General features: G+C 52.7%; 5 protein-coding genes across 5 annotated transcripts; 4 read left to right on the plus strand and 1 right to left on the minus strand.

Moving 5' to 3' along the window:
* Positions 1–1,090: 1,090 nt before the first annotated feature.
* On the plus strand, positions 1,091–5,289 carry CTHT_0002410 (ubiquitin-protein ligase-like protein; the record flags this gene model as incomplete). The annotated part of the gene is made up of 2 exons (XM_006690725.1): positions 1,091–4,211; positions 4,277–5,289. 2 exons carry the CDS (start codon positions 1,091–1,093, stop codon positions 5,287–5,289), a joined length of 4,134 nt encoding a protein of 1,377 aa, XP_006690788.1.
* A 3,668-nt stretch (positions 5,290–8,957) lies between these two features.
* Positions 8,958–10,169, plus strand: CTHT_0002420 (uncharacterized protein; the record flags this gene model as incomplete). The annotated part of the gene is made up of 1 exon (XM_006690726.1): positions 8,958–10,169. The coding sequence occupies one exon, from the start codon at positions 8,958–8,960 to the stop codon at positions 10,167–10,169; it is 1,212 nt and encodes a 403-aa protein (XP_006690789.1).
* Positions 10,170–11,183: 1,014 nt separating this feature from the next.
* On the plus strand, positions 11,184–13,166 carry CTHT_0002430 (uncharacterized protein; the record flags this gene model as incomplete). Its single annotated transcript, XM_006690727.1, has 4 exons — positions 11,184–11,344; positions 11,470–11,678; positions 11,740–12,965; positions 13,074–13,166. The coding sequence occupies 4 exons, from the start codon at positions 11,184–11,186 to the stop codon at positions 13,164–13,166; spliced, it is 1,689 nt and encodes a 562-aa protein (XP_006690790.1).
* Positions 13,167–13,405: 239 nt separating this feature from the next.
* On the minus strand, positions 13,406–14,087 carry CTHT_0002440 (uncharacterized protein; the record flags this gene model as incomplete). The annotated part of the gene is made up of 2 exons (XM_006690728.1): positions 13,406–13,633; positions 13,701–14,087. 2 exons carry the CDS (start codon positions 14,085–14,087, stop codon positions 13,406–13,408), a joined length of 615 nt encoding a protein of 204 aa, XP_006690791.1.
* A 2,748-nt stretch (positions 14,088–16,835) lies between these two features.
* On the plus strand, positions 16,836–18,965 carry CTHT_0002450 (uncharacterized protein; the record flags this gene model as incomplete). The annotated part of the gene is made up of 2 exons (XM_006690729.1): positions 16,836–16,890; positions 16,963–18,965. The coding sequence occupies 2 exons, from the start codon at positions 16,836–16,838 to the stop codon at positions 18,963–18,965; spliced, it is 2,058 nt and encodes a 685-aa protein (XP_006690792.1).
* Between the last annotated feature and the right edge of the window lie 8,411 nt (positions 18,966–27,376).

The raw sequence follows: 27,376 nt of genomic DNA on the forward strand, positions 1-27,376 counted from the left end.
TAATGACCCTTGCATTTGGCTGCCTCCTTCTGCAGCAACTGCTCGAAATTGTTTGGGAAGAAAAGGGGGGGCGACCACTGACTGCAAGCTGGGTTGGGGCTGCAGCAAAAAAGTGAAAGAGAATCTCCATGTCGCAGCACTGCGTCTCGTTTCGCTCTCAGCCTCTCGTTCAGCTTTCAGCTTAGAGCTCGCACAGTTCGCCCCGTTTTGTTCGTCTTCGGGGTCTGGCTTGGAGAAGACACCCAAAACAAGCGACCTAGCAACGGCTGGCTCGGCTTCTTTTCCGGACGGATTGCTCTGCTTTGCGTTTCTACATACGCTACTTTTGCTGCTTGCTGCTTGTGGACGGTTTCATCGACCGATCGAATCAATCAAATCAATCGGATCAATTTTGCCCGACGCTGTCCCAAGGGCCCAGGCCTAGGTTTGGGCTGAGAAGAACGGACTGACGACATTGGTTGGGCCGTGCTTTTTTTTGTAGGGTCACTGGGCTCGCTGATCATTGGATTTTATTCTGACAAGACAACAAGATAGGTTGCCCCGTCGCCCCTGGCTGCCACGACAAACCAAATACTGGACTTGTTGAGGTCGATTGACGAATTGGTCGGCGAGGATTCTTCACCACCGCGGTTCAGAACAGCTTTGGGCTGTCCCGATACGATTTTACTTCGAGAGTACATTTACCTCGACTGCAGCGCGCGGCGTTTGTCGGCGTTGGTGTTGGATGACTTTCGATTCAAAGTCTGTCGGTGACTTGGTCTTGTTACTGTCATTCTCACTGTCACTTTCATCTGGTCTGCTGGTACTCCCGTCTTGACGGCCGACCTTGTCGGTTGAGCAGCACTGCATTTTTGATGCATCATCACCCGACCTTTCGTTTCCAAGTTCAGGGGACTGAGTGCAACGTTTGATCTGGTGGTTCTTCAGATCTTGTTCCCATCAGCTAGAGGATAGTTATTTTTTCTACCTGAACGCCAACAACGCTCAGTCAAATCACGACATCAACCTCAAGCATCTCACTCACTCACACACACACACACACACACACACACACATATACATACATACATACGTACCATACATACACACCATGTCAACTCCGCGTGACCGCTCCCTCTCCATCCCTTACACCTCCCACACCCGCACGCCCTCCAATTCCAGCCCCTCAACAAACCCCATAATCCCCCCATCATCCTCCCACTGCCGCCAACCGTCATCATCCGGCCTGAGCACCCTGCCCCCTTCCCTCCAACAACAACTCGACCCCCAACCGAACCGGCACCATCATCCCTTCCGCTCTCACGCTCGCTCCATTAGCGGGCAGTTCCGCGGGGACTTTGACGGCTGGGCAAATCTGGATTGTTTAGTTCCTAGTAAGGAGGATCAGCTCCAGCCGAGGGGGTTTGGGACTGTGGGGGATGAGTCGAGTGATGAGGATGATGACGAGTTTTTGAGTCTTACGACTACGAGGAGGAGGAAGTCCAAAGATAAGGATAAGGGGAGTGAGGGGAGGGAAAGGAGTAGGAGTCGCTTGAGGGGGGCTACATTTGTCATTCGGTCCGGGAGATCTGGGTCTGTCTCGGGAGGGGGAGGGGGAGGGATGGGACATTCCAGGTCGGCGAGTCAGCCCTTTTTGGGGTCGGCTACGATGGCGGCTATTCAGGGCATGGTTGGATCGAGTTCGGTGGAGGGGTTGGATGGACGAAGAGGGGGGAATAGGTTTCTCGGGTTGGGACCAAATCAGGGGCAGCAGAGAGGAAGGTCGAAGAGCCCTGCTGGTCTCGGGGCTGGGATTGGGCATGTCAGGAAGGGGAGCTCGTCTGGGGCAGGGGGTTCAGTACCTGGGGTAATGGGGAATCATCATAACGAAAGGCATGTTGCTGGAGAGGAGTTTGTCACCGGACGCTGCATGACATGTGCGTCTCTGATGCGCTGGCCGCGCGAGCACACTGTCTTTCGGTGTACTATTTGTATGACGGTGAATGATCTCGTGCCTGTGGAAAGGGGGCCGTCGGGGGATGGGCAGCAACATCGCGATCGGGATAGGCCTATCTCGTTGACGCATGCTAGGGCACTGATTGAGCAGTGTTTGAGGGAGTTTTTGAGGGAGAGGTTGGGGGAGATGACTGCTGGAAAGGCACCTGGGGATCAACCTAAGGATGGGAATGGGAAGCAGAAGGAGAGGGAAGAGGATAGGGGGAGGAGACAGGAGCCTGCTGGGGTACCTCGGCCGCCGAAAGGGGATAAGGAGGTGCTGCCCAAGCTTGTCTTGCCCCCTCTTCCTCAGAGAGTGCCCCCTCCTGTGCCGGGTCAGTCACTGTTGCGGCCGCCAGAGATGAGGGGTCCAAGGCACTGCCGTGGTCCGAGCTGGTCCGGCACTGCCAGATCATCACGGGCCGAACCTTCTCCAGGACCGGTGCCGTTCCCGAGGAGACAGCCCTCCCGCGATCTACTCGTCCAGAAACCCCCTCCGCCGCCGCCGCCAATGCCTTCCCGGCCGCCGCCCAGCCCGCCGACTCAGGATGTCAAAGTCAAGCGGATATTCAAACCGCTCGAGGACTACATCGTCTCCTGCATAACCAACTTTCACTCCCTCAACACCTCCTTCCTGACCATCCCCCTCCCTCAGCACCAACCCCAACCTGAGTCCTCTCAACACCACAAGCATCACCCTGACCCCCTCGTCACCCGCAAATCCCCCCACCTCGACTGGTCCCGCCTCGAACAATTCTACCTCACCATCCTCGAGCCCGCCCGTCCCTGGTTCGACGTCTACCGCGCGCTGGTCCAGGAAGACCCCTCTCTCGCTGTGCCAGCTGCTGCCCTAAAGGACATTGAGGGGCAGCTATTAGCCTCTCAGGAGCACGTCCAGCGGGCGGTGCTAAAGGCATGCGAGGCTGTGCTGAAGCGTCCGGGACGGAGGATTAGAGGCCCCGGGGAAGTGAGGTGGTTGTTGATTTTGGCCGTGTGTCCTTTGTTTGTTGCCGGGTGGAGGAGTTGGAGGGGGAGGTTTGTGACTGCTGACGGGAACTTGGGTCCGGCTTCATCACTGGGGACCGGAACCGGAGCCGGGACCGGGACTGGGGTTGGGGCTGGCCCTGCGGCTGGGGCGAATTCGGGGATTATTAAGCGGATTGTGGGGTTGCTGTGCAATGCGCCAGTTGAGTGTCATCAGCATTTGGTTGCGTGGTGGGCGCGGTGTCCGGAGCAGGTATTGGTTTTAACAAAGGAGTTGATGTCGGGGTTCTTGGCGTATAGGTTGAACCGGCAGAATGAGAAGACGGCTGCTGCTGCAGAGGAGGAGGAAGCTATGAGGAGGGACGAGGACACGTTAGGCGGATTGGTTCCGAGTGTGGATATAGGAGTGTCGAGCAGGGCGATGTTGCATGCTGCACTGTTGAGTCAGGCTCGGCCGGGGACTGCTAATGGGAATACTGGCGGAGGAGGTTCGGGGAAGAAAAAGAAGGATGAGAAGCCGAAGAGGGTGATTAGGGAGGATTGGCAGATCAAGGCAGCCGCGACGGTATTGGGGTTGGTGTTTGCTGCTAATAAGGCTTGCCATTCGAGGGAGAGTTTGACGGCTAAGGATGGGAGGGCAGGCTATCTGACAGGCTACCTGCAGCAACATCACCATGCCCAACCGCAGCAGCATGGCATCAGTAAGCCAAGGGCTCAGGTTCTGCCTACGAGCGATTTCTACATCACCCTGCTGGACGAAACGGACGTCATCGCCGACTTTGAGACGTGGTCCCAACGTCGAGGAAATACTTCCCACAATATCAGCCTCAACCACGGCAGCGCCACCAACAATACCAACGTCCGCTTCACCTTCTGCCAGCACCCCTACCTGCTGAGCATCGGCGCCAAGATGCGCATCCTCGAGCACGACACCCGTCGGCAGATGGAGACGCGGGCACGGGATGCCTTCTTCAATAGTTTGCTCTCGGACTATCATCACCATCCTCATCCCAGGGAGATGTTTGACCGGTTTTTGACGCTGCGTGTCAGGAGGGAGTGTTTGGTCGAGGATAGCTTGAGCGCTGTGGGCGAGGCGATTGGAGCTAGTGCCGCCGCGGGGGGCGGGGTCGGCATATTGGATGTGAAAAAGGAGTTGAGGATCGAGTTTATGGGTGAGGAGGGCGTCGATGCAGGCGGGTTAAGGAAAGAGTGGTTTTTGTTGTTGTGCAGGGAGTTGTTTGATCCGGGGAACGGTACGCCCTCTCATCCTTTCATTAATATATCTCTCCCCGTTTGTGTTGCTGATCCCATCATATAGGCATGTTCCTCTACGACCCGGACTCGCACTACTGCTACTTCAACCCCTTCTCACTCGAGCCCTCGCAGCAGTACTTCCTCGTCGGCGTCGTCCTGGGCCTAGCCATCTACAACTCCACCATCCTCGACATCTCCCTCCCGCCCTTCGCCTTCCGCAAGCTGCTCGCTTCCCCTTCCTCCAATCCTCACAGCTCGACCCTAGACGACCTCGCCGAGTATCGCCCGACCCTCGCCCGCGGCCTACGTCAGCTGCTAGACTACCCCAACCCGGACGAAGTCGAGGACGTATTTGCGCTGTCCTTTGCCATCACCGTCGACCGGTATGGCGTGGCCGACACGGTGGAGCTGTGCCCTGGAGGCAGCCGCCGGCCCGTCACGGGCGCTAACCGCAGGGAATTTGTCGACCTTTATGTGCGCTATCTACTGGATACGTCTGTCGCTAAGCAGTTCGAGCCGTTTAAGCGCGGGTTTTGGTCCATCGTCGGCCACGAGGGGGGAACCCACGGCCTATTTGGGGGCGGCGAGGCAGGCGTGAATGTCTTGTCGCTGTTTCAGCCTGACGAGGTGGAGTTGTTGATTCGGGGGTCGAACGGTAGCTCAGGGAATTCTTTGAATGGGGATTCATTACCCCCGCTGGATGTCGCGGCGCTGAAAACGGCCGCGACGTATGATGGCTGGGAGAGATATCGTCCTAAAAGCCCCAGCGGAAGACCCCCCTTCAACCCCGCCGAAGACGAGCCCACCATCCGCTGGTTCTGGGAGACCTTCGAGTCGGCCTCGCCCGTCGCTCAGAGGAAATTGTTAGCATTTGTCACAGGCAGCGATCGTGTCCCCGCTGCGGGGGCAGGAAGCCTACGGATTGCGCTACACTGTTTGGGGGATGATTGTGGACGATTCCCGACAGCACGGACGTGCTTTAATGTCCTTGGGCTGTGGAGATGTGGGACGAAGGAGAGGCTTGAGGAGGTGTTGTGGAGGGCGGTTTGGGAGAGTGAAGGGTTTGGGTTGAAGTAACGGGAATGCGTAGTACTCAGCTGTGTTTATGATGTAACTGACGTAGGTACCTGTTTGTCTATAGTGGGGGGTTGTTTGTTAAGGGTTTTGGGCATGAGACAGCATAGATTATTCATAAGTCAGAATCCCGGCCGGGCGGTGGTGGTGTGTGTTTATTTTGCCCATACTATCTGGTAGATACGATATAGTACGTAGACGTACTGCCTGGGGCCAGATGGCCCGCTGCTCGCATGCCGAGATATATCATCTTGTCTTCGTGTTTTGATTTTAGTGCCCTCCATTGAGGGCATTATTCATGTCCCCCTTCTTTTATTTTATTTTATTTTATTTTTATTTCTTATTCTTTTATTTTATTTTATTTTTATTTTTATTTTTATTTTATTTTTTGCGTTTCTTTATTTNTTTATTTATTTTATTTTATTTTATTTTATTTTAGTTTTGTTCGTTTCGTCGTCTCTCTCTCTCTCTCTCTCTCTCTCTCTCTCTCTCTCTCTCTCTATGTGTGTGATGTGTGTGTGTGTATGTGTTGGAGTGCATAGTCTTCAGACTTTCAAATTCCATATTCCATACCCAGGTAAGACGCATCGTTCTTGTGACTACGCTCTCTAACCACTGGTGGATTGTTTAAGGAAACGCAATGCAAACAAGACATAAACCTATGCAGGTAATAAACTGTCGCGGAAGAATAAGAAGTCAGCGTCCCTGTTGTATCACTCTCTTTGTCTTGCTTCACGTTTATCTTACGGCACATCAACTCAGTCTACCCAAGTAAAGCATTCTTGGCCATCCTCACCGGTCAACTAAGTAGATTAGATTAGAAGGATAACAGCGTGAACCGAGCTCCTCGCAAAATTCAGCCAGACATAGCGCTGGTAAACCTTTGTATGTATCTTCCTATTCCCCACCCACGATCTAATTATACCCACCTGCTCTGTGCCGGACTGCAACGCTTCACGAACAAAAACGATTCACCGGATCTACTGGATCTTCTGGCCCTCTTTAATTGTGCTTCGACACATTTGTGGGACCACGTGCATGGTCCAATAGAATGGTCTAACAGCCGTCGGACAGAGATGCATCTGCTTGACACCAATCGAAGTTCTCATTTGTCTGAAAGCCAATTCATCTGCACTTACACCAACTTCTGCACTGCCCTCGCACATGAAATGCGAGGGAGCATAGCCTCTCGAGCACCTAAGTACCTAGCTAGGTAAGGTACTCGGGATCGCTTGGCGGTTGCCGTCGGTGAGGTAGGTGTATGTAATCGAGACACAAAGATGAAATACAATCAACAACAACAACCAAAAAAAAAAACCTAGGTTCAACGGCCCCAAATCCATAACTGGGATGAGGCGATAAACTGCTCTGAAACAGCAGACAATTAACCCCACAGATCGCGATCGCGCTGTGGGGGATCGCCCAGTGAGTTCGCTTGAAATGGATGTCTCAGACCTTGGTTGCTCATTGGCACATCTCAAAGAGAAAGTGTCCAGCCAATCTTCAACATCTTCAAATTCGAGTCTTCGCAAAGCTGCTTGCGTCGTGAGGGGTGCAATGGCTTGGGCACCGTGCCATCCTGAGTCGAGTTGGGATGAATCCATCCTGTAAAACAAAGACTGTGCACAGATCAGACTGACAATGGACGTCTGGATAGTTCAAAAGCGATAAAATCAAGCCTGCCCATGGTGTAAAAATGGCCGACAAGAATCGGACAAACATAACCCGAGTTCTCGAACGCGTCCCATCCAAAAGATGCATGCCTGGCCAAGCTCAACGTGTAAAGCAGTTGGAGGCCCACCCTGACTCAGCTCGAAACAGACTCAATCTTCAGGTTCATGGCCAACTGGAACACTTGACAAACAGATACCCAGCATGGGATATTGGACGAAATGCCGATAGACGCATCTAAAACACCGGCTCAGGACTGCCATTTTTGTTGATGGCGATCGATAGATATGAGAAGGCATTAAATGCCCGTTTCGATAGAAGGTCACCGGCCCAGCGCCACGCGTTTTTTCTATCTTGCTAGCAAGCGAAGCCTTGGTCCACTGACAGCAGCATCCTTGCTATCCTTGCTTTTGCAGCGCGTGCGGCCGATTCAAAGTCCTGCAGCAAACCTATCCGCGGCCCCACAAACCAGTGACAAAAACGCTCAACCCTCAACTGCTCCAGGAACATTCCGGCCCCAGGACGATGTGCACCTCCAATCCATCTGAACTTGTAGATAATAAAAAAAAGGCATAAGTGACCTTGTTTACTCTAGACGAAAGGCAACATGTTAGTTCGCTTGGGAGGAATCGAAGATGAAAAAGAGATCGGATCAAAAAAAAACAAAAAAAGAAAAAAAGAGAGAAAAGGGGACGGAAATGCAGCCCCGAGGAGAGCGCACAGCGACTTGCCGGAAATGGCAAGCCACTCCCAGGCCGAGCATCATTGCACACTGCCTGGGCGCACTGTCCGGCGCGCCGTGAGAGGGTACTGTCCACGGGAATGGTCGAGTGGAGCATGGCCAAGCAGGGAGCCGTGGAGGGGGCGCTGCCCTGGACGGCGCAGGGTCATCGGGAACACTGCAGGTGGGCTGGAGGCCAGGGTCTCGTCGGGCTCAGCAGAGAAAAAGGTTACCCTCAATTTCCTGCTGGGATGGGAACGCTGCTGCGCTCCATTCTCTGCTGTCTTGCCTGCTTGCTTTGCCTTGTGTGCTGCTGCTGGCTTCCACTCCTTTTGTCAGCCGGCACATCCGTCCATCTATCAAGTCCCCGTCCCATCACATCCCGTTCTCTCGTTTTATTTTGTCCCGACCCCATCCATCCAATCCAACAATTCAACCAGTTGATCGCTCGCTGCCTCCAATCAAGTTAAGCCAGATTCGAATTCGACTTTTCTTTCGTGCCAGCCCGCCGACAACGTTTAGCAATATTTGACGCCTTTTTTTTTTTTTGCCTTGCAACTGTCGATTCCGGCGCGCTCGTCTTTTTTTTTCGGACTGTCTTACGGCGCCCACGCGCTTATTCGTGCACGGTCTGTTGCAGTCCTCGAGTCCTTGAGGTCCCTGAGGTCCCTGAGTCAATTCCAGTCCAGGGTCGCCCATGCATTGCGACAGCCCAGCATCCTGACTGCCCGAACTCTTCACTCTCCTGACCTGACCATCCGATCCAACCGGCCGGCCGACAGACAGTCTGACACGGCAGCGCCTGCTCCTGTCGTCGACCTGACTTGCTTCGGCTTTGCTCCATTTACCAGCGCAGCGCAACAGCGTACAGCGTCTTTTGCACGGCACAATACCCTTTTTTTTTTGCAGCTGCCCACAGCGCGTCACTTGTTGCCGGGCTCTGGCTCTTTCATCCCGACTTTTGTCTTTTTTTTTTTTTCACTCGTTCGCTAGAGGTGCGTTGGTCCAGTTTTCTATCCCCCCCTATTGTTAGCTGTCGTTGTATTTGTCTGGGACCAGCTGTTGCTTTGCATTGGGTTGTGCTGCTGCTGCTGCGGGTTTGGAGCTGCCCCCTCTCAGCGACCATTAGTTTTTTTTTTTTTTCCTGCACTGCGATTCCCGTCTCTCGGATGACAATGCGGATACTACATGTCTGGTAGCTAGCGAGCATTCAGAGTAACACAGCTTCTGACTGTTCCACACAGGCCTTTCGCGCCCCCGGCGCCCTTATCCACTCGCCATGTCGGACTCAACTGCGGGCGGCTCAGACAACACCATCACGTCAGAAAACCCTCCGAATTCGACGACTGCCCAGCAGCCGCCGCCATCGTCAACCACCAATAACCCCCCTCCGACAAGCCAGACTCCCCCTCCATCCTCATCATCGTCGACTCAGTCTCCTCCGAGCTCATCGACACCTACCAACCCACCACCACAGACCCAGCCAACCCCAACCAGTAAAGATGACGACCCCCCGACCCCGACGCCGACCAATCAGTCTCCAACCGACCCGGGGTCCCCTCCCGACGTCCAAACCAGCACAACTACCATCATCCAAACCATGACCCAGGCCCCCCCCAACAACCCAGGTGTCACCTCTCCCACTCTGTCCTCAGGCACATCCACGAGCACGAACCCGGCCATCAGTTCAACCAACACCCCCAGCGGCGGGCTCAGCAGCGGCGGCAAGATCGCCGTGGCCGTCGTCGTGCCCATCGCCGCCGTCGCCCTGCTCGTGCTCGCGGGCATCTTCCTCTGGCGCAAGCGCAAGCAACGCAAGGACGCCGAGGAGCAGCGTCGCAAGGAGGTCGAAGAATACGGTTACAACCCCAACGCGGACCCGACAGTCCCCAACATTGGCGGTGCAGGCGCCTACGAGATGCGCGAGGACGATACCGCTGGCTATCGCGGCTGGGGATCGACCGGACACACCGCGCGTAAGCCGTCTACCACTCTGTCTGGTGGGCCTGGCCCTGTGCTATCGTCATCCCCGCCGACCCATGTCGCCGCCGCCCCGATCTCGGCTGATTCCCGCTCTGGCGAGCCCCTCATGAGTGACATGCACCCATCTCCCGAAGGCGAGATCCTGGGTGCCATGGGACCTGCTGCGTCGGGCAACCGCAACGGAGGTGGTGTGGGCGTGCATCGCGGGCCGTCCAACGCCTCCTCGTCGTATAGTGCCGCGGGGAGGTCGGACGGGTCGGGCGATGGGCCCATTGGCGTCGCGTATGGCGGGCCGGGGACCTATTATGATCAATATGGAGGCAATCCGTATATGGACGGCGGGTACGGCGGTTCGGCGGGAATGATGCCGCAGCAGCAGCAGCAGCAGCAGCCGGGCGCTCCGGGAGGACCGCCCGTTATTAGGGATGTTACGGCTAGGAGGAATACGAGGATCGAGAGTTTACCGCATTACCCGCAGCAAACGGCAGGGATCTCTCAAAATTTTTGAGAGGTTGAAGAGGGGAGGGGGTAATGGTTCAGCTGGAAGGAGGTGTTGGAAAGGAATGAGAGGTTGTTTTTTTTTTTATGAATTGATCTTTCTTTTTTCCTGCTGTTGTTTTGGTGTTATGAGATTTTTTTTCAAAATAAAAACTTGGAGGTGTTTTCTTTTTTTTTTGGAAGAAGCTTTGGTGACGGTTATACCATTCTTTGATTTTTTGCGCACACAAAACTCTCTTTCTCTCTCTCTCTCTCTCTCTCTCTCTCTCTCTCTCTCTCTACTACCATATACACGTTGTCTTGTTGTTTTTCTATTTAAACACTAATGTCTGAAGGCTTCAAGAGGGAAGGCTTCTGAGAGAGGTGGAGAGGTATTGTGCTGTCTTGTCGACGCAACAGCTCATCATCCGTCCCATCGGCGACAACAGAAAAAAAAAGAACCAAAGTTCAAGTACGTATATAGATGTCTATTTCCTCTGGTGATTGCTATTATTGCTATTACTTAGGGGATTGGATGACGGATGCGGAGGAGAGGGTATTGATGATTATGTATATGTACTTAGGATTCGATTCAATGAGAAATGGTTTTCCAGGCTGCTGTCTATCACTGTCACTCATCCGCCTAACCTTTAAGTTCTGCCATAGTAGCCATCAACCGATCTCTTCTCTCTGGTTAGAGACAGCGGAGGACCTGTTGATCCGGTCAGCCCCACAGCTAAGCCCCACTTGCTCAATACGGGTGGAAGCTTGGGTGGGTCCGATTCTGAAAGTTTCTGGACGCCATCCCACCTTTGGGCCCAGGCGAGCCCAGAGCCACTGCACGCCCGTCGACCGTCGACCATCGACTTCGTCGAGCTGCCTGGGAGACAAGACAACTCTAAATAACATCGACGCCGCCCATCCTCAACTGAGCGCTTTTGCTCTTGTGATTCTCGTCTTCCTTTTTTTTTCTATTTCTTAATACTTTGAGCCTTAGAAAGGTGATAGAAAGCACAGAAGAGGGTGAGGCACACAGACAGGCAAAATGCAGGCCCCTGTCTTGGTAATGAGTACAGCTCCCCGCATCACCAACTCCTTGCCTCTTCCCGATGGGATATCCGTTGCTGACGGCTCAACAGACACCCAGAGCGGTGACCGGACGACCGGTCGCCGCGCCCAGATCTCCAATATTGCTGCCGCGAAGACGTATGCCGTTCCCTACCCACCTGCCCCGCGGGCCTTTGACATCAAATCTAGTCCCCCATGTCCATACCCCGCCATTCTATTCTCTTCTCTCGAGTCGAGACTCCCGCTGATACCGAACCCTGCAGCGTCGCCGACATCATCCGGTCATGCCTCGGCCCCAAGGCCATGCTCAAGATGCTGCTCGATCCCATGGGCGGCATCGTGCTGACCAACGATGGGCATGCTATCCTCCGCGAGATCGAGGTATCGCACCCCGCGGCCAAGAGCATGATTGAGCTGAGCCGGACCCAGGACGAGGAGGTTGGCGATGGGACTACGACGGTTATCATTCTGGGTGCGTCCTCTCTGCTCAGGTTGGTTATACTGTGGGACGGAAAGGCTAACGGACAACACAGCCGGCGAGATCCTCGCACAGGCCCTGCCCCAGCTCGAGCGCAACATCCATCCCGTCAACATCATCGCTGCCTTTAAGCGCGCCCTCAAGGACGCCCTGCAGATCATCGAGGAGATCTCCATGCCCATCGACGTCAACGACGACAAGGCCATGTACAAGCTGATCAACGCGTCCATCGGCACCAAGTTCGTCTCGCGCTGGTCCGACCTGATGTGCAGCCTGGCGTTGAAAGCCGTGCGCACCGTGACCTGGGAGGCGAACGGCAAGCGCGAGGTGGACATCAAACGGTACGCGCGCGTCGAGAAGGTGCCGGGCGGTGAGATCGAGGACAGCCGCGTGCTGGACGGCGTCATGCTCAACAAGGACATCACGCACCCCAAGATGCGGCGGCGCATCGAGAACCCGCGCATCGTGCTGCTCGACTGCCCGCTCGAGTACAAGAAAGGCGAGTCGCAGACCAACATCGAGATCACCAAGGAGGACGACTGGAACCGCATCCTACAGATCGAGGAGGAGCAGGTCAAGGCCATGTGCGACGCCATCCTGGCCGTCAAGCCCGACCTCGTCATCACCGAGAAGGGCGTCTCCGACCTCGCTCAGCACTACCTGATGAAGGCCAACGTCACCGCCTTGCGCCGCGTTCGCAAGACCGACAACAACCGCATCGCCCGCGCCGTCGGCGCCACCATCGTCAACCGCGTCGAGGACCTGCAGGAGTCCGACGTCGGCACCGGCTGCGGCCTTTTCGAGATCGAGAAGATCGGCGACGAGTACTTCACCTTCTTGACCCAATGCAAGAACCCCAAGGCCTGCACCATCCTGCTGCGAGGCCCGTCTAAGGACGTGCTCAACGAGATCGAGCGCAACCTGCAGGACGCCATGGGCGTCGCGCGCAACGTCATGTTCCACCCACGCCTGTCGCCCGGCGGCGGCGCGACCGAGATGGCCGTGTCGGTGCGCCTGGCGCAGATGGCGCGGCAGATTGAGGGCGTGCAGCAGTGGCCTTATAAGGCGGTTGCCGAGGCGCTGGAGGTCATCCCTAGGACGCTGGTGCAGAATGCGGGTAAGAGCCCCGTCAGGGTGCTGACGGAGCTCAGGGCCAAGCATGCCGAGGGGAAGCATTCGTTTGGCGTGAATGGGGATACGGGTGCTGTTGTCGATATGAAGGAGTATGGGGTTTGGGAGCCGGAGGCGATTAAGGTGCAAAGTATGAAGACTGCTATTGAGGTATGTATTTTCCCCCCCCCCCCCCCAAGCATCTTATTTACATATTTTTTTTATATTTCTTTTTTTTTTTCAAGTACACTGCGAACTAAACTAACAATCGTTCAACAGGCCGCGTGTCTCTTGCTCAGGGTAGACGATATCTGCAGCGCCAGAAAGGCGCAGCCCGGCGTGGGGACCGGTGGTGCTGCGCAGGATGATTAGATGGGGTTATTAGAAGGAAATGTTTGTGGTATGTAGATGAGCAGCTAGGAAAGAAATACCCCAAGCTGTGTCTGTAAATGTGCTCTTGGGATGTGGGCGTGCCGTGACTACCTATGTGGATAGAAAAAAAAAAAAAGAGTTGCCCAACAGATTCTCCTGATCAAGTCTGTGCTATGCCGGCTGGTTTGCCTTCCCAATGGTACGAATTTCCTTTCCGGAGAGTGAGAGTGACAACTTTGTCAGTCATCGTCGTGGATGAGCAGCCCCGGCCCATCGTTATTAACCATCGGCACCGCAGGCGGTGCCGGGATAGCCGGCTTCGTATCCTCGTCCTTCTTCCCCTCATGACCATCATTCTGCTCTTCCTCGCCCTCATAATCCTTCTTCTTTTCCTGCCCATTCTGCCCAGCACCCTTCATCTCACAATCGCCCTCTCCCCCCTCCTCCTCCTCCTCCTCCTCTTTCTCCTCTTTCCCCCCGTTACCCTGCTTGTCATTCCCACACTGCTCTTTCTTTTTTCTTCGCATTCTCCACCTTCCGCCTCTTCTTCTTCTCCCTCTTCTCCCGATTCTTCCTCGTCCTCTCCTCGTCCTCCCTCTCCCGCGCCAGCCGCCTCTCCTCGAACTCCTTGTCCGCCTTCTCCCTCGCCAGCTCCTCCTCCATCCGCCTCAGTCTCTCGTACTCCCTCCTGCGCGCCGCCTTGTAGACATGGAACTCGCCGGACCCGGCGCCTGCGCTCGAGCCTTGCACATTGGTCACGATGTCCGGCGGCGGGGGCAGAGGCTTGGGCTCGGGGATGCACCGCGTGGGGATCTTGATTTCTTGGGTTGGATTGGAGAAGAGAGATTCTAGTTGGGCTGCTTGGGAGGCGTGCGGGGAGAGGGGGCGGCGACGTTTGGCAGGTCGTTCGTCGGAGGGCATTGTGTTTTGTTCAGTTTTGTTTTATTTTATTTTGTTTTTTTTTGGGGGGGGGGGGTCGGGAGGGAGGGTTTTGTGTGGTGAGATGCTGTTGGTTGGTTAAGAGATTATGACGGGGTTATTTGAAGTTGTCTGTAAAGCTTGAGCTTGACACAAAAAATTTGACTGTTTCTGATGTGTATAAATTTGAGAGTTCGGTGCGGAGTTGAACTGTTTTATGGGAAGTCGGTAGGAAATGGTTATGGTGGTGATGGTTTGCGATGGAGGAGTTGAAGTTGTCGCGTCAGTACAAAAGACGCGAGCTCAGCCTGCCAGCCTGGCTGCAACAAAAGTGGATCTGGCCTTCAGCCTCGTCTTGGAGTCCTTTCTGCTATTAGCCACACATCTCCTCCATGCACAGCCACATATATCCACCAAAGTCAAAGTCACCATCTCCTGTCAACTGTTTTTCTTTCGCACCACGCGTACGGAGACTGGCGGAGACGGCCGGCTTGGCGGCAGCAGGGTCATGGTCTGGGAAACATTTGTCTGGTGTCTTATTCGTTCCTTCGAGCACAAATTTCCACATTTTTCATGAATCACAACTTCCGGCATCCTTGGTACCGATTGCCGAACCCACGCATCATCGACTGATCCCCTTGCTTGTGTGATACGAGGAAGGCAAATATTGAGCGAGAAGTAGGTATGAGTGCTACCGAGGTATACGTACTTACCTACATGGAGTTCTCCAGAAGCGAGAAGTGATGTGATCTATACGGAAGACCTACTCGGAAAGGGAAGTTGTTGAACAATGGCAAGAAAAAGGGCAAAGAGACTTACTCGGTACCGATACTTTCAGCCCTCGACGCAAACCACGCTAACGACCTCGCGTCTTCACCGGATGAAAAAAAAAAAAAAAGTCTTACTCTACCATAATAACCCTGTACCAAACCCGCGCTTACCAAGCAACACAAATATTTCCTAAAATCCCATAGCCGCCGTCCCCGCGCGACCCGCGTGCGGCGCTTGTGATTTCGGGCAAGCCCCCGAACTGTGAAACAGCTGCTCTTGGGACTCGGGAAACGCTTTGATTCGGCCGCCATCAGACGATTGATAGCTTGGCCCGGCCAATCGGAGGGCGTGAGAGGCGGCGAGTGGCACCACCTTTTAACCGTCATGGTGGTCTTGGGAGGAGGGGAGAATGCGAAAAAGGTTGGAGACCTTGAAGAAAGCTTATCAAGAGATAGGTGAGTGGTCTGTAAGAGGGGAAAACTGTATCGTATGGGGGTGTGTCGAGGTAAGTATGGTTGTGAAAGTGAGGGCATACATTGTGTAGTATGTAGGTCAGTATTCCTGCTGCTGTTATCAGTGCAATTGCCATCACTAACGGAGAGCTATAGGGCTGAGTGATGTACTAGTGATAAACGTTGATCCGGCGTCAATCCCGCAGAATCTCCTGGCTGTTTCGTGCCTCTAAAACAGGACCGCGTAAGAGCAGCAAGACAGCTTGGTGCTTCATGCCGGCATACAACACCCCCCCTTCCAAAAAAAACAGCCACGGACACAAGGAAGACTTCATCAACCAAGACTGCTGCCGGTTATACTGACCGGGCACACCGGAGCCGCTGACCTGAAAAGAGCGTCTCTGCGCAGATCCCGGACGTCGGCCCACAGCGGCGATCGCACATAATACACGGCCAGTTGACCTGCAGACCTTGGAAAAGAGCCGTTACCGAGATGGGAGCCGACGTACGACTTGACCAGGGAGATGGCGTTGTTGCTGGAGCGATACGGCCGTGATAATGCTGTGAGGATTCAACCAGTTGCTTCTCCGCTGCTTGGGTCACCAAGGCGTAGGCAAACAATGTCGTGATTTATGCTTGACAAGCTGAAGAGGAAGTCCATAGGGATTTGGTATTGATGCTGGAAATTATCAGGACCTGATGGATCCCGGCATCTGTGCGGCGTGGGCTGATTCTCCTTTCTAGAATGTTTCTAGCGTTTGTTATCCGAGAGAAACTCGATCCATTTTGTCGATGTTCAGCAGAGATGTGAATATGAAATAATACGCGAGCCAAGATGACAAAGAGACCCAAAAAAGCAACCCTTACGAAAGTTACTTACATTACATAGTGTATACGTACCATATGGTGGCACGTGATACTTGTAAGCCGACAATTGATCGACGACGCCAATGGACGGGGCCCTTTGTATTAAACGGGTTTCGAGCAGCGATTTCACCCAGACAAAGGCTTATTGGATGCTGCTCAATGGAAGATTGTGTAGTTAAAGCAATCATTAACACACGCTTCATGAGGTCACATAATGCTCGCGTTACACAACAATGCAGCCTTGTCAATAGTCTATGTCATCACTGTACATCCGTAACTGTCATCGAGCCCTGCCGTCATTTCCGTAAGGCTCGTACGGTAATTGACAAATTGGGTACGGGTGGCTATCGCTCATTGGTTGGTAGGGGATCCGATCACATCAGATTGGGTTAGCCGAAACGCGGGGCTGTTACCCTGCTACCCCTGCGCCAGGGTAGAAAAGACAAGGGAGGGGCCTCTGCGCGGGTCGAGTGTGGGCCAGGGAATCTTCAATAAGTTGCTGAGACCACCCACAAGTCATCGAACTTCGATCACAGATTGACATAACCCAAACACCGTCGGAGGAAATCCGCATCCAGCATCGATCTGAAGAGCTCCAGGTTTCCAATTTCCGAAGTCAAGGATCCAGTTGTAACGCTGCGTCCGGCATGCACCAGTGACCATGGGAAAGCCACGGCTCATCATTCTAATCCGCCATGCCCAGAGCGAGGGCAACAGTACGTTGCACCGGACATCTTTGAGAGCTGGACGGGTCCCGCAAGAGAGGGGAGCATGCTGACTGGCAATAGAGAACCGCGACATCCACCAGACCGTCCCCGACCATCGCGTCAAGCTGACCCAGGAAGGATGGCAGCAAGCATACGACGCAGGGCGACGCCTGCGCAAGATGCTGCGCCCCGACGACACCCTGCACTTCTTCACCTCTCCCTACCGCCGCACGCGCGAGACCACCGAGGGTATTCTGGCCACTCTCTGCGCCGATGATCCGGAGATGGGACCCAGCCCGTTCAAGCGCGAGAAGATCAAGGTCTACGAGGAGCCGCGCCTGCGCGAACAGGATTTTGGCAACTTCCAGCCTTGCAGCGCTGAGATGGAGCGTATGTGGCAGGAGCGCGCCGACTACGGCCACTTTTTCTACCGCATACCGAACGGCGAGAGCGCTGCTGATGCCTACGACCGCATCAGCGGCTTTAACGAGTCCCTGTGGCGCCAGTTCGGCGAGGACGACTTTGCCAGCGTCTGCGTCCTGGTTACACACGGCCTCATGTCGCGCATCTTCCTCATGAAGTGGTACCACTTTAGCGTCGAGTACTTCGAGGATTTGCGGAACGTCAACCACTGCGAATTCCTCATCATGCGCCGCAACGAGCAGGGCAAGTATATCCTCGAGAACAAACTACGAACCTGGTCTGAGCTGCGTCGACAACGCGCACTCCAGCTGGCTAAGGAGAGGGGGCAAGACCCCGACACGCTGAAGGACCTCTCTCTGCTCGACCGTGTTTCACAAGAACCCCGTCGACGTTGGGGAGGTTGCCCGAATGGGTGTAATCACGACAAGAATTTCCGTATCCGCTCAACCTATGCCGACCTAGTCAAGAGTGACAGCATGGCCTCCAACCAGGCTAACAGTTCGACCAGTAGTAATAATGCTAATAATAACTCTGGTAATAACACCAGTGGCACGGCTACACCGGTCCCCAACGGGACAAACGGCGTCAATCAAGCAAACAGCTCGGCCAACGTCCACAACCCGTCTTTCAACGGCACTGCGCAGAGTCAGACGATTGTGGCACGCCGTCCAGCTGCCAAACGCTTCCAGTCACAACCAGGGCGAGAGAACGGAGAGAGCGCCGGGCCAGTCATCATAACCGGTCCGCAGATCGACATCTCCAAGGCCCGCGAGGACATCGTTTCCAGCCCTGATGGTACTCCATCGTTCATTTCGGTTGAAGACCGCTTGCGTTCGCGTCTCGTGAGCCCCAGCATCCCGCCCCCTCCGCAGGTCAAGATACACTACGGACGCGACTTCGGCGGCAGTTACAGTGGCCACAATAGTGCTGTGAGCGACGATGGCGCCGAGTCGTCCTACTCCGGGGCCGAAGATGAGAACGGCCGTCAGCGCACAGCCTTTACCACGCCTGTTGCCAGCACAACTTCCCTTACTACAACTGCAACCGTCGTCGCGAGCACACCATCAGGCACCAATTCTGCCAACGGGACCAAGAGAGACGCTGCCACACAGACAGACCTAAGCTTATTAGCGTCTCTGCTGACCAGCTTAGCGACAAACTCGACGTCAACGCTCCATGTCGTTCCCCGGGTCGAAAAGCGTGACCAGTCCCGTGCTCGCGCCTGCAAGCTTGGTGATCACCCCCATAGTGAAGATGAGCACAGCCAGCTGGAGGAGGAACACGAGCATCACCCTGACTGCCCGCATCATCCTGATAACAAGCAACAGCAGGAGGAGGTCCAACAACAACAACAACAACAACAACAACAACAACAACAACAACAACAAAGTGGACAGGATCATCAATCAGACGAGCATGACCGCGAGTCCCGGGACGGCTTCGAGGCGGATGATGAGCGCGAGGCGAAGATCACGAAGCGACCAAAGGATAAGAGCGTTGGGTCAATAAAGGCTGGGAAAGGGAAGGCGGCGACGGGAGATACGGGAGGAGGGGATTTAATTGTGAACGAGCCTGCTGCGGAGATGTCTGACCAGGCAGATGATGCTCTGTATGGGGAGGAGGATGTGAAGGAAGATGGGGTGCAAGGAAGTGTGTTTTAGGCTCGCCGGGATGTCATGGCAAGCAAGACAGGTGTGGTTGGGTCTCCTCAAGATGGAAGACGGAGAGGTGAAGTCGATCATCTTGGCTTCATTAGGATAACACTGCCCCGGTCCACTGAAAGTTCTGCAGTGGGGCCAAGTCAGTTACTGTCCTACAGGGTAAGGAGCTGGGGATGGACGGGAGGTTCTCTCAGCAGTGTTTGGCGGGGGCGGGGGCAGAGGCCCGGCGGGGAGACGGAGTGGTTGATAGGTTTGATACCGAAGAGGGGCTCGACATCCTAGCTTTGGGTATCTTTTTTGTTATCTCGATTCAAGATACTGCAAAGAGAGGATGATACCATGTTTACTTATCTACACATCATATGGCTTTTTGGTGCCTATCATCATACACATACAGATTGCTATTTACATAGTGCTTGTAACTCTTTTCAATTGTTAAAGATTCTCCGTCTATGCACACAGAGTGCCCGACTTGTTGTTAGAAATGGAACCCCAACCGTTCTCGCTGTTTCACCGTCACTGTAACCGGCTGCAGTGAAGTAATGAGAGTTAAGTTGCTGTCGTTGATCTTGCCCGTTCTCTACCATCCCTCTTCCAGATTTCATCCTGCAGTTCTCTGACCTGTCCATAACCAGCCACGATCTGTTCCTACCCGTATTACGTATCACCAGGCAGCTCTCCAAGACAGTCCCACCCCAACCCATTATTGACTAAGACATAAGGTCAGAAACACTGGAGAAACATACCATGTCTATCCACTTTATTATGCAGCAACACAGCCAACGGGCATGATCAGCGCCATATCTATTATCATTTTGGGAAGCCCCGACGAGCGCTCGGCTGCGTTTCTTCCACGGAGCGGATGTCAATCCCGCCGCCTACCGATTCCCCGATGAGGCCGGCTTTCCGTACCTACCTTAGATATGGAGAGAGTGAGTTGATGAAACCTTTTTTTTCGGCCAGGGTTGAAGGAAGATACAGAAAAAAAAGATAACTATCAGCTAACTCACAAGCATGAGCTTAACCAAGAGATACACAGATGCCCGTTAATCTCTGGGGAAATTGTTTCCTCCAAAAATTAAACCACAGAGGTGTTTTGATGAGGTGAAACATGCTCGACTGAGAGGAGTAGTTTCGGGTCAACGCAGGCTCCGCACATGACTGGCTAGATGCAGACTGTGGTGCGAAGAGCTACACTTAGGTGGTACTCGTCAAGGTTTGTTAATGGGTTAGAAGTAATCTCCGTATGCATGTACATGCGGAGCTGTCCAGAGGAATGCTGGTCCTCTCTTTGGGTCCTACTTCTCCGGAGTCCTTAGATAGGTAGGTATATCTGCTCTCCGTCATCTCTGTCTGCAAGATTCCATATGGTCTGCGCTGACACTGGATCCTTCCCTCTTGTCTGTCTGGATAACATATGAAATTCTTTATGCTTTGTCCTCCTGTCTGCCTTACTCTTACCTCGTACACAATGTCAGAATCAAAGGATACAAAGGCCACATCACTTCCGGGTATCCTTCCAGCATCCCATTGGAAGTCGTTATGGAAAGCACATGCCCAGGAACCAGTAACCCATAGACCAAAAGACAAGAGAGACAAGCTCGGTTTTCTCTACGTGCCCACTGATGTAGTATTTCTCTTAGCCTCCCCCGGAAGAACAACATGAAGACGATGCAGACTCCGTGGTAGCAGAGAGAAATCCCAGCAGCACCATTTCTCTTCGCGATAAGCTTCCTGATGTACCAGGAATTTTTTTTTTTTTGGTTGGACCTACTACCATGAACTGCACAACGTTGAGTCTTGTGCTTCAAATGATGGCAAGCATGTTGAGAGTTCAAAGTTGATGTGAGCAGAGTTAATAAGCGTGCTCTTTTGTGCTGTAGGCCGATATCTAGGGATATCGATTACTGATTTGAAGAATCTGGACACTACGTGGTATACCTGGCCATGAACAATAAACTCTTCCTTTCGCTATTGAAAACAGACAAGGTCGAGAAATTCCTCGGTATTTGTACCGGTTCAGACCACTGGGCGATGCACGTCTCAATACCCCACGCCCCCAATCCTACAATAGCACGCCCCTAACCAATATCACTTGCTTTTAGAGACTTTGCCGATCGATACCTCAACTTCGAGGTCTTCGGAACAGATATAACCCCCATCCAACCAAGATGGACATACCTCCCAACGTAACCTTCGATATCGACGACGCAGACCAAAACTAGACCTGGCCCGCAAACACCTTCAACCTCATCCACATCCGCTTCCTCACCAGCTGAGATCCTCGACTGGGACAAACTCTACCGCCAAGCCTTTCGCTGCCTGAAACCAGGGGGATGGCTCGAGCATCACAAGGTCGGACACCGGCGATTTAGCACAGTCGCTTCCATTACTGAGGACAGTCCCCTGGGATAGATGGAGAAATTATTCCGTTTTGCTGGGGAGAGGTCGGGGTGGACGTTTGATATGCTGGAGGGGATGCAGCAGAGAGTGATGAAGGAAGCAAGGTTTGTAGCTGTGAAGAGGAGGGATATTAGGATCCCCGTTGGGGACTTGCCTGGGGACTCGAAGCAGAAGCAGATCAGGTTGATTTGTGTAGAGGCTACGCTGGGGGGATATTGAGAGTATGTCGTCTCGCAATTTTGATCTCCCGGATAGGCACTCCTTATAATTTTAAGTGAAGTGCTGATGTTGCTGGGAGGCTATGTGCTCTATGTCGTTTCGTAGCTGGCCGGCTGGAGTGAGGAAGATGGCAGGGTTCTGCCCGCTCATGCTCGGGCACAATCCCGGGAACTTAGTGTGAAACCCTTATTGTGTGCGCCGCATTGTTTGAGCTGGGAGAGCCTGAGAGCAGCGAACGAGTCGGCTCAGAAGAATAGGTATCTGCTTATCCTCTTCTCGTACTTCAGGAAGGATGCGTCGTCGGAGTCCGCTTGTTGACGTTCCAGTCATGATATGACAGCGCATCTCTCCTGACCGAAAGCAAGACTAGCAGTATGATATAGCGAGTTGAATGTATGATCCGAGTTTTGGAGACATAGGGAAAATGGGATGGTCTGGTTCTAGGCTTTTGATACCCGACAAAATTACGCAACTCTACATCATGACAATTGTCCCGGGAAATATCAGAGTACAAGAGGGGAATTGACGTGCGCATCTTGTTACCAGCATTTAAGAACACAACAGGAAAGTAACCCGGATGTATTGAATTTCGTCTCCATATATATGACCAACACAGCCCCTCAGAGGTAGCAACTCCAAATCACATCAATGTAGTTAACTAAGGCTTTATCTTTTTATTACCCATGGCAACCTCTATCTATGTTTTACTTGCGGCTTCCAGCTTGTACTCACTCATCAATTTATTACCTCTTGTCCATGGTGACTGTCCACCATGACTAGAAGCTCAGTGTTACAGGTACGCAGATGGCATGCTATCACGAGATCAGTCATTGCTGTGACAAATGACGGTGTGATGCGTGCAGAGTGAAGTGATACAGATGAACAGAATGATCTCGCTCCGAACGGATCCAGGGCTCCTGGAAGACGCCCATGGACATTTATTACATGAGAACACCGGTAGAAAAACATAAACCACAACATTTCGATGGCGGTTGCTTGGGGAACTCATTGTGAAAGCTCATATGATATAAAGGCCGACTCTCTAGCTGCCCAAGTCTCCTCGAGCCATACTCTCGCACTTCATAGACCTTTCCAGCGCTTTAGATAGAATCAGTGACATTTATCAATCCAGCAGGTTTGTTGGAAGTCAGAGACACAGGACTCACCGGAATACTACAAGAGGTATTTCAATCGTTGAGCTGGCCTGGATTATACTTAGTAGTTTGCTCAACTGTTCGCCCTGACTTGTCTCTCATTCACTAACTCGCCGGCTTTCCCCCTTTGGAATATCAGCTCATGAGAGACCTCGTTCTTACAAACTTGTTACATGAACAAGATGGATATACACTCTCCGAAAATTCAACTTCAGTTTTATAGAAACACCTAGCTATTGGAGCTCTGCGATCGTCTAAATGTCATGGAAAGAAGAGGATTTTTTCCATAGTTTATTATGCCGATACTTTTTATCACTTGAAAAGCATGGGAGAATGTAGCTTCCAGACGTTGGAGCATCCGGGAGCTCCTCAACCGATACCTTAATTCCTCTTCCCTCGACGAAAACGCTCAATGAGCAGCAAGATTGGTCCAGTCCATATAAGCCCCGAAACCCCATGATCAGCCACTCGAGTGCCGTTTACATGGCTCTTCCACACTTTGATCTCCCTGTATCTTTCGGTTTGTGCCTATGTGCTTATCTGCTCACTTGCTGCGCCAATCATTCAGCCTGTTTCAGTTCCCCGCACGCCCAATCTCACGAGTGTCACGAGACAAGTCTTGTGATCTTGTGACAGGTAGCGCGGGTGGGGAGAGTGAGAGGGCAGGAACTCGTCATTCTTTCTTGATGAGGCTATTCATTGGCCGGTATATTAAAGCCAGTTATCGTGACCTTTCTATCGAGTTAGGTCCATGCTTGACTGAGGAGCTAGCTACTGTGAACTACCCATCAGTGGTATGATGATGCCCTCACATGCCTACGTGGTGTTTCATGGGACAAAGAGTTAATCTATAGTGTTGGTCTGATAACGTTGATATACTCTGTGGCGGAGGGCGAGTAGCATTGCCCTCATTCTGATATCAAGATTTAATCTGTTGGCATACCTCCTATCAATCTAGAAGTCTACATACCGAAAAGGCTTTTCACACACAAGGGCTGCTTCATTCTGCTTTGCAATGTAACCCACCTTTTTTTTTTTTTTTGCCATCGCTGTCACATGTAGTGGCTTCAAAACATCAACAACATCGAAGGCAACCCCGCGCTCTGCGAGCTTCGAGTCAGTTTGGAGGATAGCCAACTTCAAGCTTGGATGCTGCAGGCAACCACAAACAGCCAGGACCTCACCAACAGCATCTGAGCTAGGCGTCTCTACCTGCGCAAGGCCACCAAGCCACCAAGCCGAGTGAAGGAGGGGAGTCCAATAACCCCGCTGTGTAACCCACCCAACAATGCACTGCACACATCCCGCTCACAACCTCGATGGGGCTAGAGAGTTCGGGGAATTGCTACGTACGGTTCGTTGCTGTATTTACTCCCCCCACCATCCTTCCTTTACCAATTTACTTAGCAATAGACTGAACGAACGGTATCAGCGAGGAAAAAACTGATAGTGTGAAAGGAAGGGCCGAAGGATGTGAATGTGTGTAGGCACATATGTAGGTTCTACCCCATGAGAGGGAATGACTTGCGAGCTCTTTCTCGCTTTCAATATACTGCGTTTGCTGTTATCGAGGCTGGCTGGACAACCATTTTTTTTCTTTAGGGCCGACAGGATCACATCTGTGACAGTACTAGGATTGGCTAATGGGCCATCCCATTCTCGTCTTGAACTATACTAATACTTAGTTTGGACATTTTCAGGCGAGTAAATCCTTCCTATAGGCTCTTCGCTGAGGGCCCGCCTTTGATGCGAGCTACTTGTTTCATGTATCTTGCTTTTCCTTGCGATGATGTATAGCAGTATTCTTTTCATATCGCTGGCTTACATCAGAATATTACTCTGAGACTCTTCGAGCCCGGCACCTTGGTATATGGCACGTGGTGGCACCTTGCAGATCCTCCTTCCCACAATGGAATCCCGAAGGTTTTGGTAAGGAAGCGTGACTTCTCCCATGGAGAGCATGCTACCAACAAAGTTAGTGGATAACCCTAATGCAAAATGAGAGCAGAAACATTGTCTTCTGAACACTTTGCTATGTGGATGAATCAGCTGGCCTATCACTTCCCATCCAACCCTCCGGATCCCGCAGTGTGGTACGCTACTGCGTGTCCTGTTGCCGCGCCGCCTGCGCCTACGATCCATGCAGCAGTTGGTCAGTGGCGAAAAAAAGTGGGTGAAACATATCCACAGGTAGTGTGTGAGTGGGAATGAATAGTGTAGTGTGTGTAGTGTATGTATGGCTGTGTGGGAAGTGGGTGTGGGTTGAAAGGGCACTCTACACTGCACAGTAGGTACGTGGACTAGCAGACTGGTACATGCCGTAGTGTAGGGGATGAATAAGGGTTTGCGTCTAGGCAAAGTGTGTGTCTGATGTTACATCCAGATACGTAGATCCATGGTTGATAGAGGTGTGCTTTGTAATGTGAGTGGCTGTCGGATAAAGGCCAAGGAGGGGCATCCAGATATGGGAGGTCACGCAGAGGTGCCAGACAATGTAATGGTTGACCTTAAGGGACGTGTTCCCCCACTTTGCATCCATCTTTCGCTTGTTCCGTTGTGATCATAGGTTTGGATGGATGGTGGGTTGTTAGTTGCTGTGACCGCTGTTGGTATCACCGCGAATCCACGCCAAAGGGTGGGTGGCATGGTGTCGTGACACACAAGGGAGCAAGGAATAGTAATCCGCAGGTCTGGACTAGTCAGACGAAGATCTGTGTAACAGCGTGTAGCCTGGGGTTTTTTCAAACGATCTCAAGACTGAATACATACGCTTTCGGCATAGGTAGAGCCACATTATCTACGCTAGCAGAATGCTTCTCAGTCATCAGCATCCTCACGATCACATCACGGGATTTTACTTGAAAGCGGAGTCTATTAGGCCTAGACTGCGGCTTTATACCGGCCGCTTCTTTTCCTGTCCTTCCATATTAGGTTGGAAGATCTGCCTTGTCTGCGGGAGAGACGTCCTCCCGTCCCTCCGAGCTTGCATCCTGTTTTGCATGATGTCCGGGTCATTAGAGACGCTACACTAGCGTAGCGATCGTATCAGTTGCTCATCGTTCACTGTGTCACAGTTTTTGTAGCATAAACCGTAGCTACCGGTTAGTGCAAAAAGGACGTTCGGTGCTTAGCTGCCCAAGATTTCCGGGTTTGGCTTTCCTGAGGCATACGACCCTGATCAGTGGTATTTAGCGTCACCGGACCATGGCCCAAAACAGCATCGCCTATACATTACTACGGAGTCAAACCTGTTGAAGAGAATCTCGTAGAATCACCGGCATGGAAGAAATACACCCACCGAAGCGTTTTTTGGTCTTGCACTCTTCTCGCTGCTGATCAGCCGAGCAGGCTCTCATCCTTCCATCCCTTGTGGAGAAGTCGATCGTGTGAGCGGAGACGAGATCGCCAAGGCGTTTCTTTCTGGAGCAGTTGGTGGAGAAGAGAAGCACCGCGTCTTCCAAATGGTTCCACTTCCCCAGATTTTCCAGCTTGCTTTCGTGTTGTCTGCTACATCGCCCTCCGAAGGCTGAAAAGGGCTAGGTAGGATGATAGGGTTGTGCATGACACATCATGAAAAGCATAAGAATTTATGTGGATTTTGAAATGTTGGCGACTCGCTTGCAATCTCATCATGAGTGCTGGTGATCGTCCCAACCTCATAGGGGGTTTCGGCACATTTGAAGCTACCGGTAAAACTCCGTGGTTACGATAGCGTCCAGCTCATCAACACCCATGATGATCAGCTCTGGCCCTGGCATATTACTGCTGATGGATTCTCGGCGAGCTCGGGTAAGCCCTGGACCCGGCCCATGTACCTGGCTAGAGGCTCGGTGAGCAATAGTCCGTACTGAGATCCCAGAATTTTTCAATGCTCCTCGCAATGCGGCACCATTGGGCGTTTCAAGTTTGATTTCGTGCTTCCGCTCCCGAGACCATGGAAAGCCAGGTTGTCTGCGCAAGAATTGCCAGGAACAGGAAAGCTCATGCCCACCGCATGGACTTGTAGACATCGGCCAAGTCGTCCACGATCGTCGCTTCACAATGTAACATCTTCTGCAATCCTTGATGGTCACATCACAACTCCTCTCGACTCTTCAAGATTTCAAGATCTCACCGATCTCTCTTCACAATTTCAAGCCCTTGCCTACTGGATTTTTGTGCAGAGGGCCTGTTGGCTCTCATCTCGGTCAAGCTGCCGAGGAAACAGGCTTTCCCCAATCTGGACGGACTTGCAGATGAAAATGTGGGGTAGGCGACCACGGGACCCTGCATTGGTCTTGGCATAACGGGGCGCGCTAAACTTTGTTGAGCTCTTCTTGGCTTGCCCCACAGAAGGCCTACCAAGTTCTAATTTTCCAGCCCTGTCTCACCCATTTTCCCCCTGTCCCATGCAGCCAAGCCGCACCGTTCCCTTGGCAAATGTACTCCAATAAGTAGCTTACAGCACAATACAATATTACAAATTCATGCTCCCGCACCCGAATACTGGCCTAACCCTATCCTACTAGTTCTAATTAGCTGGAAGTTGTTTTATCGACTTTTGTTGGTGATTCTAGAACTTGCATATTCGTGGTGGTGTGCAAATGCAGCTGTGACTCCTTTTTACAGCGGTGGAGCGCTGTTGAGGAGGGAGAA

Source organism: Thermochaetoides thermophila, assembly GCF_000221225.1.
Source record: "Thermochaetoides thermophila DSM 1495 unplaced genomic scaffold scf7180000011806, whole genome shotgun sequence".
Classification (NCBI taxonomy): domain Eukaryota; kingdom Fungi; phylum Ascomycota; class Sordariomycetes; order Sordariales; family Chaetomiaceae; genus Thermochaetoides; species Thermochaetoides thermophila.